At 38.5% G+C, this 18,389-nt stretch overlaps 1 protein-coding gene across 5 annotated transcripts in view; it reads right to left on the bottom strand.

Moving 5' to 3' along the window:
- Positions 1 to 2,987: 2,987 nt before the first annotated feature.
- LOC135109059 (uncharacterized) overlaps positions 2,988 to 18,389 on the bottom strand; it is a 44,804-nt gene continuing 29,402 nt past the window's right edge. For 3 of the 5 annotated variants that reach the window (XM_064020075.1, XM_064020076.1, XM_064020077.1), the window contains 11 exons: positions 12,086 to 12,195; positions 10,494 to 10,758; positions 10,173 to 10,314; positions 9,604 to 9,725; positions 8,665 to 8,963; positions 7,742 to 7,881; positions 7,203 to 7,297; positions 6,733 to 6,885; positions 5,683 to 5,828; positions 4,765 to 4,894; positions 2,988 to 3,693 (listed from right to left, as the gene is read on the bottom strand). In XM_064020075.1, the coding sequence (XP_063876145.1) occupies positions 3,569 to 3,693; positions 4,765 to 4,894; positions 5,683 to 5,828; positions 6,733 to 6,885; positions 7,203 to 7,297; positions 7,742 to 7,881; positions 8,665 to 8,963; positions 9,604 to 9,725; positions 10,173 to 10,314; positions 10,494 to 10,758; positions 12,086 to 12,195 (1,727 nt within the window). In that variant the 3' untranslated portion in view covers positions 2,988 to 3,568. Of the gene's footprint in view, positions 3,694 to 4,764; positions 4,895 to 5,682; positions 5,829 to 6,732; positions 6,886 to 7,202; positions 7,298 to 7,741; positions 7,882 to 8,664; positions 8,964 to 9,603; positions 9,726 to 10,172; positions 10,315 to 10,493; positions 10,759 to 12,085; positions 12,196 to 12,840; positions 13,001 to 18,389 lie in introns of all 5 variants that reach the window. The other 2 variants (XM_064020073.1, XM_064020074.1) reach the window with 1 other exon arrangement.

The raw sequence follows: 18,389 nt of genomic DNA, 5'->3' as shown, positions 1-18,389 counted from the left end.
CTCCCTCCGTCCATCTCTCCCTCTGTGGGTGGGTGGGAGGATGTATGACCCTGAAATCTGAGACTGTCCCTGACCTTGAAATTCTCTCTCTCTCTCTCTCTGTATATATATATATATATATATATATATATATATATATATATATATATATATATATATATATATATATATATATATATATATATATATATATATATATATATATATATATATATAATCCTGTTCCACCCCTTACATAGCATACAATAAAATATAAATCTACAATTTGGAAAGACTTTAGCAAAGAAACAAAGAAATGGAGGCAGGGTTAGATGTAGCCTCCTGTATGACAACTGCAAGGAGCGTGTCAGTGAGAGGGATGCGCGGGAGTTTCCAGGCGCCGCCATTCTCCAACTACTGGCGAATATTGTGAAAGAACCAGGTTGAGTTGGGCTAAAAAAAATACACCTGCTGATGTATCTACATATGCACTACCGAATAAACGTATTTCCAAGTCAATCTGCAAATGTCGATTTTTTCCCAATTAATCAGGCACGAGAGATGTCTGAATTCGTGGGGTGCTCGGATTTAACGGGTTAATGACATCTTTAATATATATGATTAACTAAATACAATATTATATGGTCTAGCACCTATGCCTGTAATCTCTATCACCTTAATGTTCTTAATAAGAAAGCTACTAGGTTGACGACCAACACTTACGACTATGAGCACACCCCACTATTATTTTAAAACACTGAATATCTTGAATCTTACTGATCTTTCAGAATATAACATAGGAACCTATATGAACAAACAAATACAAACAAAAACTTGTAACACACAACCTGTTCATAGATATCACACTAGGCACAAAACTTTCTGCAAGTACCCAGTCATAAATTAACTCCTTTTACTCACTCACATTCGTATTATCGGAAAAACTCTAACGTGGTATAAGAAATGCGTGAGAAAAGCAGAAAAATGACGAACAATTTTGACAGTATAGAAGTGTTAAACTTCGAGTATACAAGTCTCTCTCTCTCCCCCCCCCCCTCTCTCTCTCTCTCTCTCTCTCTCTCTCTCTCTCTCTCTCTCTCTCTCTACGTCTCTCTAAAGAGTGTAAATTTAAAAGCTTCAATCTCACTTCGTAAGGAATACTCCTCATCCCCTGTATCCTTTTAGTCATTCTCCTTGGAACGGATTCTAATAGACCTATATTTTTCCTGTAATTTGGGGACCAGAACAGCACAGCGTAGTCTAGATGAGGTCTGACCAGCGCCAAATTTTTAATATTGCTTCGGGGCTTCTACTTTTAACACTCCTAAAAATTTATCATAATGCTCTATTTGCCCTTTTCTCATAGTAGTTAATAATTAAGGGGACAAATAGCAGCGAAAGTTTTAATATAACAATACTTGGAAAATGAGTGGCGCTGTGATTACTCGTATTATGAAATGCAGAGGAATTTAATCAAGAGACGAGCAATATGAAGAAGTAATTGTAAGCGGAACACTTCACGGGTAACCATTGTACTCGGCATCTTACAAATTAGACTGGGTGCTCGTAATACAAGAAAAAAAAGAAAGCCGAAATAGGGAGAAGAAAACAAGAAAAGAAGAAATGCGAGATAAAAAAAAAAGAGAAAGAGAAACAGAGTAATAATAGAGAACACAGAAATAGCTACTACTAGACAAGAAGCTCAAGCAGACGGATGGCAGTCATAGCCACATGGTGAAGGCTATCAGCAAACGTCCATAAAAACTACATCTCTGTCACGACACTCATTATGGGCTAAAATGGTGTTGAGTCAAATGTTATTGTCCCACCAGTGTAACAATTTAACAATAACGGTTTATGCACCTTTCTCTTAACAGTTTACAAGAAAAAAACAAAAAAGAGAAGAGGGAATACAAAGAAAACATCATTGCAAATCAAACGCGGGAAAAGGCGTAGAGGAATCGGAAGAGGAAGATGGTCATGAAAGAGACAAAAATAGTCCAGCGGTGCCTTCTTTATGTGCATTTTTTTTTTAAGATTTATTTAGTTACCTTTATTTATTTATTTATTTATCTTTATCAATTATTTATTTATTATTTATCTTTTTTTTTATATCGTAACTCATTTAGTACTGAACCCCTTACCTTACTTAAGTGCCATATCTTGTCTGACGTGAGAGACCATGAAGCTTCACCTCTCTCTGTCCTTAGCTAATCTCATCAAGTTAACCACTTTTGTGACGTGTGAAATATCTTCAAATAAGCCATCCATATACTTTATTCTTTGACTTCTTCCTCTTGCTGTTCGGCTTCCCACCCTTCCCAACAACCTGTGTTTTCCTAATCCATTCTCACTTACCAGGGGCACCACTGTACCTAAAGCACTGCAGGTGAAGCGTGCCTCTCCAAGCATCCTGGCAGCAGTTTGACGGGACCCGTGCAGTGTGCCTCCTGAACACACGGGACTGGATATGCTAAAATGAAGTTATTAAGCTTAATGAAGTTACTTTCACTCTTTGGGCTTCAATACTGTATGAACTGCATTGTAAATAAACAAATAAATAAATAAAAGTAGAGAAAGCAGTAAAAAACTGAAGAACAGTAAAAAGAAAGAGAAGAGCAATAAATAAAAGAAAAGAGCAATAAAAAAAGAACTGTAAAATGAACAGCCAAAAAAAAAAGTAAAAACGAAAGAACAGCAAAAAAAAAAAAAAAACAAGAGGAAGAAAAGCCAGGAAAAAAAATCTCTAAAAAAAGTGAAAAAAGAAGAGAAAGAAAAAGAAAATAAAGTTACAAAAAGGAAGTCTGCAAGAGAACAGTAAGAAAAAAAAAACATATACAGAAAAAAAAAAAAAAAACGAGCAGAGGTTTGCGTGCACCTTCACTTAGGAGACTAAGCCATCATGGAAGACCACCACCACCACCATCACTACCACCACCACCATGGTGTACCTCATATGTCTCCAGTACAACAAACATCTTAAGGTGTGGATAAAGAAATACTAATAATAACGAGTCACAATCACCCCTTTATTCAACACATCCTTATGCTGTCTAATGGGTCCGAGTGGTGGCAAGTCAGTGCCGAATCTTTACACGAGACAAGAACACTTTACATCTGTACTAACTATAAGCACACATTTCCATACAATACTCGCAGGTTATTACATTATGAAATGTGCCCTGCAGCACATCCTTATAAGAACATAAACTGATATATTCATTTCTACATGTTATATTTGACTTAAGTTAGTGGGCTTAAAGAAATTACTTTAAGGTAGGAGCATTTTCACTGCTAATACAAAATTCTTTCACCTGTCGTAAAACAAGGCTGTCATTGGTTCTTCTTGTAGGACGTAGCTCACAGCATTCAATGTTGTTCTGTGTCGTAATATCTATAAGCATGGTCTGCCTTGTTGCTGTGATATTTCTGCGTCTAAATATGTTTTGTTTGTTGAGAGAATAAGATAAATATTTCTTTGCTACTTGGTCTGTCTTATATGTTACTTTTGTGAGAAAAGGAAAAGAAAAACGTTATCTTATTCCTTTCGCCTTTTTTTCTCTGTGTCCTTAGTACTAAAGCACGTGAGCTAACCCGACAGCTTGCACGGAATCTGGGAGTAAGTGAGGTGGAAGCCGCGGTTCATGTAGTCAGCTAACATGCTGTGCTCGTCTGAATCCGTCACGAGGCGGACGTGGAAGGGCTTCGAGTAACCTGAGAGAGAGAGAGAGAGAGAGAGAGAGAGAGAGAGAGAGAGAGAGAGAGAGAGAGAGAGAGAGAGAGAGAGTGTGTTTGAAAGCCAATTCACGAATGAATTTTAACATCAAAAATTTCACATCAAAATTTCACACACACACACACACACACACACACACACACACACACACACACAGTAAACTTGAAAGGAATAGGAGAGATAAGTATGGACATAAAACAATTTTCCAAAAAGCAGCAAATCAATGGAATGCAGTAGTAGGGGAAAGCTGTGTAAAAACAATATACATGAATGTAAAAAAAAATATGATGTGGCACTGGAAAATGAGATACTGAAAGGTGAGACATTGCGAATTAACTGATACCTGTAAAAGAAAAAAATAAATAAATAAAAAAAAAATTATATATATATATATATATATATATATATATATATATATATATATATATATATATATATATATATATATATATATATATATATATATATATATATTATATATATATATATATATATATATATATATATATATATATATATATATATATATATATATATATATATATATATATATATATATATATATATATATATATATATATATATATATATATATATATATATATATATATATATATATTTATATATATATATATATATATATATATATATATATATATATATATATATATATATATATATATATATATATATATATATATATATATATATATATATATATATATATATATATATATATATATATATATATATATATATATATATATATATATATATATATATATATATATATATATATATATATATATATATATATATATATATATATATATATATATATATATATATATATATATATATATATATATATATATATATATATATATATATATATATATATATATATATATATATATATATATATATATATATATATATATATATATATATATATATATATATATATATATATATATATATATATATATATATATATATATATATATATATATATATATATATAGACACACACACACATACACACTTACTGGTGACGGTGCCCCACTTGCGTGCGTTCCCCAGCTTTGTGCCACAGAACCGTTCGTAGCTGTAGCTGCCTTGGTCATCCCTGGCTCCCGGCACCCACAGGTAGTCAGACATGCAGCTCTCGTCCGCCACCTGAACCGCGATACACTTAGTTACCTTATTGAAATCTTTGACTGTTTCGTTTTCCTCAACTCAATCAAGTGGCCTGATTAAAGTTTGGAGTACGATTCTTAAAGATACCATTGATGGTAAACAAATAGAAGTGATCGTGTGCAAACCTTATAATAGTTGCAATTATGTTTTTGTTAGTTGAAATTGCTTAGGGTTACTCAAATTATCTAACAAGTTTCGTACTGTTATTAGCAAAACAAAGGTTAAATATTCGACCGTAGGAAGCAACATCATTTAATTTCTAAAAGTAATAAGCGCTCCATATGCTGCAAATCACTGCAAAAGATAATTTAACCCTTTTACTGCTACACAATTTTTCCCATAACCACATTCAGTTTATTTTTATTTTAGTTGACTTTTTTTACTGTTCTCAACCGAGTCTCTTAAATAGTTTAGTAGCTTAGAAACACAAAATTAATTTTATATTCTCTTCTTTTGTTTACTGTGTGTCCGTGCCCTAAGTGATAACAAAAGGTGGCCATAGAAGTTATAAAGTTAAACTACTAGTATAAGACAGTTTCATTAACTTAAAACATCGATGATACAAAACAAACACTGAAAAAAACTCCGGGGATTAAAAACAAATGTAATAAATAAATAATAAATAAACAAAGTTACACATCAGTTCTCTCTCTCTCTCTCTCTCTCTCTCTCTCTCTCTCTCTCTCTCTCTCTCTCTCTCTCTCTCTCTCTCTCTCTCTCTCTCTCTCTCCTTTCCCCCGGCCCCCCCCTACCCTTCGTCGCCTCACCTCGGCCAGCGGGGTGGCGTCCTCATCCCTGAAGTGAGTCACGTTGGTGAGGGAGAAACCGTTGCGTCCCACCTGCTGGTACTGGATGCCGCAAAACCCTGACTCTGGCTCCACACACACGCTATAGTCAAGGTTGTTGTAGTGACCTGTGGCAGTGATAGAAGAGTAATACATTAAAAGTCAGATTATCAGGTAAATATTTGTTATTCCAATCGCAATTCACAAGAACAATCTCCATTGGGAGTTTCTGAATAAGTGGTGCAATTTTTACACATGGTTCTTAAGAGATTGTGCTCTGTATTCTTTATCAATATGTAAGAAGGGCATTGACCAAAGACAATAAAAAGGAAGTAGAGTAAGGAAGAAAACCCCACTAAGGTGCCAAATCCTAAAGAGCCAAATGAATCATCCAAAAATGGAGGATAAGTGTCTTGAAGTCTCCCTCTTGAGCGTTCAATTCATAGGAAGGGGAAAATACAAAAGTCGGCAGCAAATTTATATCATGAACTTCTGCAATTGCGATCACGTGTCTTAAAATCCTAGTTAGAAAGGCCTTAGTTTGTATTTAAAAGTGTTTTTTCTCCATCAGGCTAAAGATAAATTACAGTTCAAGAGTTAGAGGATTAAAATAATTATCTTGAAGACGCTATCATCACCAAAATCACCGCATGCACACGAAAAGAAGAAAAAAAAAGAAAAAAAAAACTAACATGTAGACTCTCAACGTTACCATTCTCGCACGACTGTAAAACAATGTTAGGCCCGTATTCTGAAACGCTTTGCTCTCTCAACAAGACCATTTTCAAAGGCCACAGGCATGATTAGACAGGTTCTTAAGAGTGTTTCTTCTGTTATGATGTAGAAATCTTCATAATCTGTCACTAGGACCGTAAAAATATAATTAAAAACTTACTGAATGTAGTGGAGGTGCGGTGCGGAAGTTTTTCAGAGTACGGTCCAAAGTCATTAAGTTAAGAGAGAGGCAAGGGAGGGAGAGGCGGGAGAGTTCAGCTGCAGGACTTCGTGAGGCGGCAGCGAGTGCTTGCTTACCTGTGTACCCCACCCTGATGTCACAGTCTGAGGCGTGGTTGATGGTCGAGAAGTCACACCAGCGATCCTCCGAGTAGCAGCCAACGCCATCAAAGTTGAAGCTCTTGAGTTCGCCGGTGAGGCCGCGATAGTACTGCAGGCAACCCACGGGAGCTGGAGGGAGGGAAGGAGGAGAGATGGATGAAAAGGAATAAAGGATAAATATTGAGGAGGTATGAACGGAAGAAAGAGCAACCAAGGATGAGAGAGTGAAAGGAATGAAAAAATAAAGGGAAGCTTTAAGGGGAAAGAAGTACCAGGAAAGGAAAATTTTTCATTGAGTTTCAAAATACAGTAAAAGTACACATACTTTTACTTTTTGCTTGGCGCTTTACATTGAATCAAGCCCATGAACAACATAAGAGTAGGAGCCGATGCAAAGCCAAGCTGTACTCCGATGACTGGGCTGGAGTACCACACACACAACTCACCCTTGGGCACGCGGGCCTTGGGACAGTCACACGGGATTTGGGTGACGCGGATCCTCCACGCCCGCCGGGTTGGGAAGGTCACCACCTCGGCGTCCCTGACGAGGAGACGGGGGTCAAATCAGGTCGGCCTTGTTTATGTATGTGTTCGTACCTCATTGTATTCATGAGTCAAGCTCGCTGTGTTCAGTCTTTTGATACTTGTAGTTATTAATTTATGTATCATTATGTTTGTTAAATTTGTTATTTTAGTTGCATTTATTGAATTTATTTATTTTCTATTTATTTATTCATTATGTTGCTTGTTCATCTATTAATTAATTATTCTACCTTTCTATTTATCTATGATAAAAAAATACATATATTGCATTATGTATTCTACCTATTTCTCTGGTGTGCCTTTTGTCATTTGTTAAAATTTTATTTAAACAACTTATTTTTTTTTTTAATTCCCGAGATGTCGCTGTTGAACCATTCGGCCTACAGCATACCGTGCACTGCCATTTTGCTTCATCAAACATCAAAATGTACGCAAGACTCACTTATAATTGTAAAGAGCTACTGTGACGTCTGCCTCTGTGGTGGTGGAGGTAGTGGTGGTGGAGGTGGTGGTGGTGGTGGTGGTGGGAGATGTGGTGACGGGCGCGGTGGTGGTGGCGGCTGGGGTGGCGGTGGTGGGTGCCTGTAATTAGAGCTAGATACTGAAAATGGAGAATGGGGAAAAAAAAGGAATTTTTGAATTTTTTTGTGATGTTAACGAGACGTTCTTATTTCTTAAGCTCTGCATCTCATCATCTGATCTTTGTGTCAATCTTTATCTTTTTGGATCTTGTTTCTATATTATAACATACTTTGATGTAGAATACACATTTAAATATTCTATTATAATAGCACGTGCCTGTATGTCCAAATAACCTTGATATTGTCAACAAAACACAAGGAACACAGAACACACACAGAAACACAGACGTGTACAAAAAAAATAAAATGAATATATAATTTAATGGCGACACAATAATCAGGAATTTAATTACAAAATCCTCTCAAGATAAATTTTCCACACGAACATTCCACCACACAATCAAACACTTTATGAAGAGTCTGGTGATATCTTGTTAAGCTGAGAGATACCTACATGAAAAGCACCATTTTGAGTGTTTTTTTTTTCTCCTTTTTTTTTTTTATATATATATATAATGGAAGGGTCATCGTCACTGGAATTTACTTAAGTGAACATAAAAACATAAGAATATTAGAATACAAGGGAAGCAGCAAGAAGACTACATGTGGCAGTCCCTATCATCCTCATGAATATGTCTAATCTTTTTTTAAAGCTTCGTAATGACTCAACACTAAAAATCTGATTTCTGAGTTTATTTCATTCATCTACCACTCTGAGAACCAATTCCTTACTGTCTCTTTATCTAGAAGCCAGCTAAACAGAAAGAACAAGACTCAGCCTTACCTGGCGGACTTTCCTTCTCACATGTCGGAGGCCAAGTTTCTCATCGTGCCCAGAGCCCAGAAATTTGTCGGCACTGCGTCTTCCTCTGGAGTCTCTCACGTCCATTCCTTCTCTTTCTTTCCTCAGCGACTTCTCTTGTGGGTCCTGTTTTGCTCCCTCCTTCTCCTCCTCCTCCTGATCTCCAGTCTGCTCATCCGTGACACTGCCGTAGATGTCGTAGCAATTATAAAGGTAATATTCCAACTCCTGAAGCAAGAAGGTTAGCTCAGTCTTGCTCCGACCTTCTACGTTCACATACACTGGTGGGAGAAAAACTTTTGTAGATTTTCTTCCCTTGCACGTATCTTGATCAGAAGTCTATGATTCTACTCACTTTCAATGAGGTGAGCATTTTCCTTCTAGCTAAGTGTAATGACTGACTGGGAATTTCCTTACAGTCCTGACAACTGACAGATTTTCATCCGTTCAGAGGACTGATGATGGAGGAGAAACGCTAAACACAGTACAAATGAGTGTAACTGGTCAATATGGTAAGTCAAGTTACATTTGATCATAAGTGTGGCAGGTCAGTGTTGTAGGTTAATAAACATCTCATCATGAGTGTAAGCTTGGTTGTTTTACGGTCAGGAAAGTTCACTGACTCTGTTTTTAAAGGTACATGTTAATTAAATTACTCTTTAGTTTATGTCCATATTCTGTTGAAAGATGTAGAATGAAGTTGATTAAGAAAACTTTCCATTATGATATTTTTTTTTTTTCGTTCTGGCCACGTTTGTAGTAACCAAACAAATTTTTAACACCTGGTAGAATGTGACGAAATTGGATGTGTGTGTGTGTGTGTGTGTGTGTGTGTGTGTGTGTGTGTGTGTGTGTGTGTGTGTGTGTGTGTGTGTGTGTGTGTGTGTGTGTGTATGAGTGTGAGTGTGTGTCTAGACTCACTGTGGGATTCATTGTTAGCCCCGCAGAGGAAGGGAAGGGGCGTGGTGCTCTCGGCGTAGAAACGGTCGTATTTGCACTCGCCCCAGTACGGTGGCTGCAGCATGAACTCGTCAAAGTCCAACCTGTGGTGATGACAAGGACACCAAGAATCAGGAGTACTGTACTGAGACACCAACAATAAAAATAAATAAATAAATAAATAGATAAATAAATAAATAGATAAATAAAATAATGAATTTGATATATGTGAACACTAAAGATACTCTGCCGCCCACTCTTAAGAGGGTTAAGGAAGCTATTCAGCTTCCTTATCCCTTTCAGTGCTTGACAATTCTTCCCACAATCACTTACCGCCTTTTCAGACACTCATTTTTTGTACTAAAGCTTCTTAAATCTCCCTGTAACCTAGAAAAGACAAATTTAACCCTTCTATTCTCTCTTGTTTTCTGTGTTTCCATGGAATCATATTTTTAGAGGATTTTGAACGTTATCTAGGAGCGACTTAGCAGTAAAAAAGTTAATGTTGATAAAGCTTAACAAATTTCACAAGGGATGACAATATTGGAGACCTGAGCTGGCAGATGGGAGAGTCGCAGCCGTGGTCCACCGTGACGGAGCACTGCAGGGGGGAGGCGGGCAGCGAGTCGGGGTAGGAGGGCGAAGCGAAGGTGAACTCTTCGGCCTGGGTGACTGAGCCGCACGTGACCCATTCTAGAGAGAGAGAGAGAGAGAGAGAGAGAGAGAGAGAGAGAGAGAGAGAGAGAGAGAGAGAGAGAGAGAGAGAGTCACCAAAGAAAATAGTAAATCTGTACAACACATATATTGATTAAATTTCTCGACACCACACATACACACACACATACACACACACGCATACACACACACCTCACCTTCCCTCACGCTGTATGACGCATTAAAGCCTCGACAAGATCCTTTGGCATTAGACGCGAAAGTCACTACCAATGTGTCTCCTGCTGAGGTCACGACACCTGGTCCTAGGGCACCGCAGTACCTCTCCTCTGCTTCTTCTCCACTTCCTCCGCTGCTCGTCCGCGGTGCTCGAGAAGAGATGCTTACGTAATCTCCATGACAACCAGCTGATCCAGTAACGTCAAAGTCATGAAATTCCAGGCGGATCTTCTCATGGAGTGGCGCCTGTGGAAGTAAGGTCCGTATTTTGAAACTATTTACTTCCACACCATGACTATTTTGAAAAGGCCACAAAGCTGACTAGCCGAGTTTTCAAGAGTTTCTCCTGCTGATGATATAAAAATCTTATCAATTTGCCACTAGAGCAAAAACGCCCTAAAACCCGTGTTACTCCAACTAAAGCATTTTAAATTAGTCGGATTTCGGCTCAGAAGCGTCTCAGAAAATGGTTTTAAAAAAGGAAGGGTAGATAGTGTTGTTGCATGATGGTTTTGTAGCAATAGACGGATGGACTGATCATGACATCAGCTGATAAGAAATATGACAAGGTTTTGATGTACAGTTTTTTTTTTTTTTTTTTGTGAATAGATTGTCTCATCGTGACGTAAGCGGATAAGAAAGTACGTATGAAAGGTTATGGTGTGCAGGTAGATGGATATATTAATGGTGATAGGAGCGGGTAATGAGGAATAAGGAAAATAAGGAAAGATGTTAGTACTAGGTGGTGATGTTCTGATCACCAGAATGATGATGATGTGAAAGATGAAAAAAAGAAAAAAGTAAATAAGGGGACAATAGGGAGGAGATTGGATGGACCAATTAATGATGATAATATGATAGGAAAGAAAAGTAAAAAAAAAAGTGATGGAACAATAAGTGAAATGATATAGTACATGGGTTGATGATTAAAGGGAAGTATATAAGAAAATGAAAATAAATAGATTAATATAGGGAGACAATGCTTAAAGGGATTACAAGAAAAAAAAAGAAAAAGCGTAGGGAAGAAATGTACGCATTTTTTCCCTAAGCTTTTTTTTTTCTTGTAATCCCTTTACGCATTGTCTCCCTATATTAATTTATTTATTTTCATTTTCTTCTATACTTCCCCTTAATCATCAACCCATGTACTATATAGTTTTACTTATTATTCCATCACTTTTTTTTTTACTTCTGTAATAATGACTGATAGAAAACAATGAGTAAGGAAGAGTTTAGGAACTTAAAAAAAAAAAAATAACGACATAATACATACATATAAAAGATAGATGTATGGAGTAAGAGGGAGGCGGAGCATTCCACTCATACCGCTCTTTTAGATAGGGTGAAATCTTATCAACTCATCTCCTCTAACTTTGTCATCAGCCTCTCTGTCATCACCGCAATGTTGTTTCTTTTGTTATCTTCTACCGCTGTTTTCATGTTAACTGGTCTTCTAATTTTTATAACTGCATGCCTCCCCTCCTCCCGCGGCCCCGCTGCACAAGACTTTCTACTCTCTTTCACCCCTATTCTGTAAGTGTTACCTTCCTTGTGGCCTGCACTGTTCCCTCACCTGAAGGATCCAGGTGCAGGTGGCGTTCTCGGGGTAGTGGTCGGGATAGCCTGGGGAGGTGAGGACGCCCGTGTGATGCTGCTGAGTGTCCACCACGCCGCCACATTCGTCTGCACGAACATTCCTATTTTTAGCACACGTAAAATAAGGTGACCAAGGCCTGAAGAAAACCCCGCCTTATTGGCACTCTTTGAAATTAAGTGGAAAACGGTTCCTATAAGTTTATCCACTTTAATCTAGTGTCTTAAAACACTCTGAAGGAGTCCAGAGGAAAAAAAAAAAAATAAATAAAATGGAATCAGGCAGAGTTTTGGAGTTACTTTAAAGGATTGTAAGTCTGCTTTGCTTTGTCACCTCGCCTCTCTGTGTAATGGTAACCAGACTTTCACAGATGTGTATTTAAAGAGATGAATATACATGCACAATGACAAACTATTGGAATTATTATAAATGGGATCTTTCAGTTTTTAATAAGATAAATTTTCAGCCTCTGTGACATACTTTTATTCTTTGGTTTCCTTTATGCATTGCCATTACTATTTAGTACTTTCATCTTTTCAGTTGCTTTCCTAAATACATACTAGAATTGAAATGTTCTTTTATCTTAGTCCTTATTTTATACGCTTTCATTTAAATTCCTTCATCCATTTCCACCTTACGGCACGCTTCTTCCTTTCCCCTTTGTACTTAATCATCAATGATAGCAACATATTATTGATTATTATTAATTTATTTACATAATAACTTTCACTTACTGAGTGCTGCAGCAGGAAGCAAGACAGGGAAGAGCAGGGCGAGGAGGGAGACCAACACTCCATGTGCCATGATAAGAAGTGATGAAATAGTGGTGGTGGTAGTGGTGGTGGCGGGCGTGGGAGACCAACAGTGGAAAGGAGGGGTGAAGAGGGAGGCAGGCTGGTGGCGGAGAATGATGATGTTAGGTGTTGAGGATGCTATAGTAGGAGTGTTGAGAGGGGTTGAGGGTGTGTGTGTGTGACTGTGTGTGACTGTGTGTGTGTGTGTGTGTGTGTATGTGATAAGGTAAGGGTGTGAGGATGAGCGTTATGAATTATTAAGACTGTGAGGAGAGGCGCCAAGTGAAGAGTCAGGAAGAGAGAGATGGGAGACACGGGCTGGCAGGTAGAATGACGAAGCCCTGCGCCCTCTCCACCTCCCCACCGCCTTAAATACGACCCCCGTCACCACCCCGCCACACCTGTCTACCTGCAGACCACACAAGTGCTCCGGGAGGCTAATTAACTTCCGTGCCAGTAAGATGTAATAAGGAAATGCATATATTTTGTAGTTACAAACGACGGCATATTAGTAATGGAAAGATGTTACTTGTTATATCCTCGCTCAGCATGTTTGAGAGAGAGAGAGAGAGAGAGAGAGAGAGAGAGAGAGAGAGAGAGAGAGAGAGAGAGAGAGAGAGAGAGAGAGAGAGAGAGAGAGAGAGAGAGGCGAGTTTATTCCATACTAAATTCACTTTAGGTTTCTTCAGAGGAAAGCTAACTGCGAAACTAGTCAGGAATCAACTCACCTCATAACACGCGTGTCTCTCTCTTTATCTCCACCCCGAATTTGTCTGAATTTCTCAATATTGTTAAGTTGGATTACGTTGCTGGAGACAGACACGGCATGTTGACCAGCCACCAATCGGAGTTTATCAGCCAGTCACGTCTGAGAAGTAGTTTCAGTAAATGAATATAACGTCAGTAATATAAATAGATAGGAAGCATTGTAGTTTAGGGGGCAACGCGTCTGATTATATATAATGCAAGAACCCATGAGTTTGAATCATAGTCACGCCCTGGATTTTTCTTGGGCGACTGCCCGCTTCTAGTTCACCGAGCATTGAAATGTGTACCGGTAAGCTGTGACTGGGAACGTGAAGACGGCAGGAGAAGGAACTGACCTCCGTAATCCATATGCCGCGGCCCAGGAAGAGTGACCTACCAGCCATACGCCAACGCTCATAATTGAGTCCGTCACTCTTTTAATACTAACTTAAGGGGAGAGTCCGGTTTGGATGGGTGTTTCTGTATCTCTGCTAAATAAGCATGAATCGCTCTGATTTTTATGTTGTGAAGTATTGGCAACATGTATATCAATATTAGACATTGATCCCCTTTCTTGCCCCCACCCCCCCTCATCCCCCCCCCCCCAATTCCAATTTCAAGGAAAATTTTAAAACTTTTCACCGTCGTTATTAATTGGCCCACAACCTTTATTTTTCTGTGGCTTAGAGATGTTATGATACCTAACAAAGTTACGTAGGCAGATTTTTCATTTTGGCTTTTGGTTTTGTTTTATGATTTTTTCTTTATCTGTCTTTCTTTCGCCTTTTTTTTACCAAAAAAATATTAATACAAAATTACATGAGACCTATATAAAAAAAACGCCTACGTAACTTTGAAGAAGAAGTATTCTTCTGTGTTTTAGTTTTTGTTTCATTGAAATCAAGCTAAAACTAACTCCTGTGAAAACTTTTAAAGGGGGATAACTTATGTTTTGAGATACGGGCCGATAAAGTTTATTGATCGATTACGATCCAGTTATAATACACTAGGAAGCTTTTTCAGGTTTATTATGAGTTCTTTTTTATCATAATCAATCTATTGATACAATCAGATGTATTTCTAAGTATATCAGGCTCCTGGTCCCCCATTGCCTTCGAAAAGGCAATGTATTATCTTGTCAAGCAAGGGGTGTCAAAGTTGCCCACACTTCTCTTTGTTGCCAGGTTTTTTAGAAGCCACCAGGTTCGTACTCTGCTGATGCTTTCTCTTTCTGCTTTCTTTTCGGCTTCATCTGGACTTCGTGGTGCCTCTTTCTTTCTTCATCTTCTGTTGTGAGAGATCTTCTTAGCGCCTTCGTATTGATATTCAATGCTGGCAGCAAACAGGCTTTCCTGTAACCATAATTATGGTCCAGTATTGCTGACTGTGCAACAAATGAGAGTCTTTTCAAGCCAGAAAACTTTGTTTTGCTTGCCCGTGACCACATCTTGCTGTGACCACATCTTGCTGTGACTGGCGGCTCGACTGGCGGCTCCAGGCGAGGTATTTTTCCCCTTTCTGTATCCAACTTCACGCCCCAGGCATCCCTGCTCTGCTGCTTTCTCTTAGACAACCGTGGCATGGTTGGCAGGAGGTAGATTGTAGTTTGTAGTGGCGAAATAACGCGCTTAGTAGCTGTGAGAGTGGGAGAAGTCGCGAGAGACTGAGCAACAACCTCCCGTGACAAGAGCTACGTGAGCACTGAGGAGGCAGGATCCTTGCTGGGAGCTAGTATCACACACACACACACTCGCCTTGAGTGTTGCCATATCGTATCCAAGCAAAAAAAAGTTCAGATTTTAGCGTTTTTTCGTAGTATTGGGTAAGAAAAACTTACTCTGCTGATGTAAACAAACGCACGTGGTTGATTGCGTGACATTTAAATGCCATTTAAAGGGAAACTATGGGGCATTTCCCCTTAAATCTTTACGAGATTGCTGCCAACAAGTATACCTACCACATATATTTTTTTCACAAAAAGTCATTATTTTTCATTTTTTTTCGTCTCCAGACCGGACGCTCCCCTTAACACTAAAATGGCATTAGATAACAATATATGGGGTTAGTTCGAATAACACAAAGTTTCTGTACATTTTTCCCCTTAAATCAGTGGTTACGGAAAGCTACATACTGTGACAAAAAGAACATAGATATCACGGATTGACCGTCAGTCATGAGTGGAGTGGCAGTCACGGAAGAACTTTTAATTGCCACCTGATTGCCCACCTGTCGTGCGGAAGTGATGGCGTGGGGCGTAATTACAGGTGAATCTCTCTCACTTCAATACTCTACGTACCTGGTCTGTATGCATTTTTTACAGCGCTTGTTCATACTTGTGTTTTATATTAATCTAGCACTCTTTTTTCGTCCTTTTTTTCCTTTCTTTTTTTGTAGTTACCTGGATTTCTAATTAAGTGAGACAACCAAAAATGAATTAAACACGCTGCAGCTTATATAACGCAACTAAACTCCTACGTCTAGCAACGCGTCAGTGCGGAGAGACACGTGGGACATCTGCGTGAGTGACGATTTTCTGTAGTTTCACATAAGATAAAATGGAATTATCTACTTCCACAAATAAGTGTGAAGTAGTGCTTAACGAATATAAAATGTGAAAATTAAAGACGTGCATCATAAAACATAAGAATTAAACTTAATATTGAAAATTCAAATAAACAAACAAAAATCGTAAAATAGTTATGCTGCCCAGAATTTTATTTATTTATTTATTTATTTATTAATTTTATGCTAAGAAGGAAAATATTGTAGTTAACATGCACAACCTATCTCTTTTTTTTTTTTTTATGTAGGAAGGACACTGGCCAAGGGCAACAAAAATCCAATAAAAAAATATGCCCACTGAAATGCCAGTCCCATAAAGGGTCAAAGCAGTGGTTAAAAATTGATGAATAAGTGTCTTGAAACCTCACTCTTGAAGGAATTCAAGTCATAGGAAGGTGGAAATACAGAAGCAGGCAGGGAGTTCCAGAGTTTACCAGAGAAAGGGATGAATGATTGAGAATACTGGTTAACTCTTGCGTTAGAGAGGTGGACAGAATAGGGGTGAGAGAAAGAAGAAAGTCTTGTGCAGCGAGGCCGCGGAAGGAGGGGAGGCATGCAGTTAGCAAGATCAGAAGAACAGTTAGCATGAAAATAGCGGTAGAAGACAGCTAAATATGCAACATTGCGGCGGCGAGAGAGAGGCTGAAGACAGTCAGTTAGAGGAGAGGAGTTGATGAGACGAAAAGCTTTTGATTCCACCCTGTCTAGAAGAGCAGTATGAGTGGAACCCCCCCAGACATGTGAAGCATACTCCATACATGGACGGATATGGCCCTTGTACAGAGTTAGCAGCTAGGGGGGGGATGAGAAAAACTGGCGGAGACGTCTCAAAACACCTAACTTCATAGAAGCTGTTTTAGCTAGAGATGAGATGTGAAGTTTCCAGTTCAGATTATAAGTAAAGGACAGACCGAGTATGTTCAGTGTAGAAGAGGGGGACAGTTGAGTGTCATTGAAGAGGGGATAGTAGTCTGGAAGGTTGTGTCGAGTTGATAGATGGAGGAATTGAGTTTTTGAGGCATTGAACAATACCAAGTTTGCTCTGCCCCAATCAGAAATTTTAGAAAGATCAGAAGTCAAGCGTTCTGTGGCTTCCCTGCGTGATATGTTTACCTCCTGAAGGGTTAGACGTCTATGAAAAGACGTGGAAAAGTGCAGGGTGGTATCATCAGCGTAGGAGTGGATGGGACAAGAAATTTGGTTTAGATCATTAATGAATAATAAGAAGAGAGTGGGTGACAGAACAGAAACCTGAGGAACACCACTGTTAATAGATTTAGAAGAAGAACAATGACCGTCTACCACAGCAACAATAGAACGGTCAGAAAGGAAACTTGAGATGAAGTTACAGAGAGAAGGATAGAAACCGTAGGAGGGTAGTTTGGAAATCAAAGCTTTGTGCCAGACTCTATCAAAAGCTTTTGATATGTCCAAGGCAACAGCAAAAGTTTCACCAAAATCTCTAAAAGAGGATGACCAAGACTCAGTAAGGAAAGCCAGAAGATCACCAGTAAAGCGGCCTTGACGGAACCCATACTGGCGATCAGATTGAAGGTTATGAAGTGATAGATGTTTAAGAATCTTTCTGTTGAGGATAGATTCAAAAACTTTTGATAGGCAGGAAATTAAAGCAATAGGACGGTAGTTTGAGGGATTAGAACGGTCACCCTTTTTAGGAACAGGTTGAGTGTAGGCAAACTTCCAGCAAGAAGGAAAGGTAGATGTTGACAGACAGAGCTGAAAGAGTTTGACTAAGCAAGGTGCAAGCACGGAGGCACAGTTTCGGAGAACAATAGGAGGGACCCCATCAGGTCCATAAGCCTTCCGATGGTTTAGGCCAGCGAGGGCACGGAAAACATCATTACGAAGAATTTTAATACGTGGCATGAAGTAGTCAGAGGGTGGAGGAGAGGGAGGAACAAGCCCAGAATCGTCCAAGGTAGAGTTTTTAGCAAAGGTTTGAGCGAAGAGTTCAGCTTTAGAAATGGATGTGATAGCAGTGGTGCCATCTGGTTGAAATAGAGGAGGGAAAGAAGAAGAAGAAGCAAAGTTATTGGAGATATTTTCGGCTAGATGCCAGAAATCACGAGGGGAGTTAGATCTTGAAAGGTTTTGAGTTTTTGGCTAGTTGGAGAACAGACTTGGCATGGTTCCGGGCAGAAATATAAAGTGCATGAGAT

The sequence above is a fragment of the Scylla paramamosain genome, chromosome 18, assembly GCF_035594125.1.
Source record: "Scylla paramamosain isolate STU-SP2022 chromosome 18, ASM3559412v1, whole genome shotgun sequence".
NCBI classification, from domain to species: Eukaryota; Metazoa; Arthropoda; class Malacostraca; order Decapoda; family Portunidae; genus Scylla; species Scylla paramamosain.
This window is presented reverse-complemented; position numbering and strand designations above follow the sequence as displayed.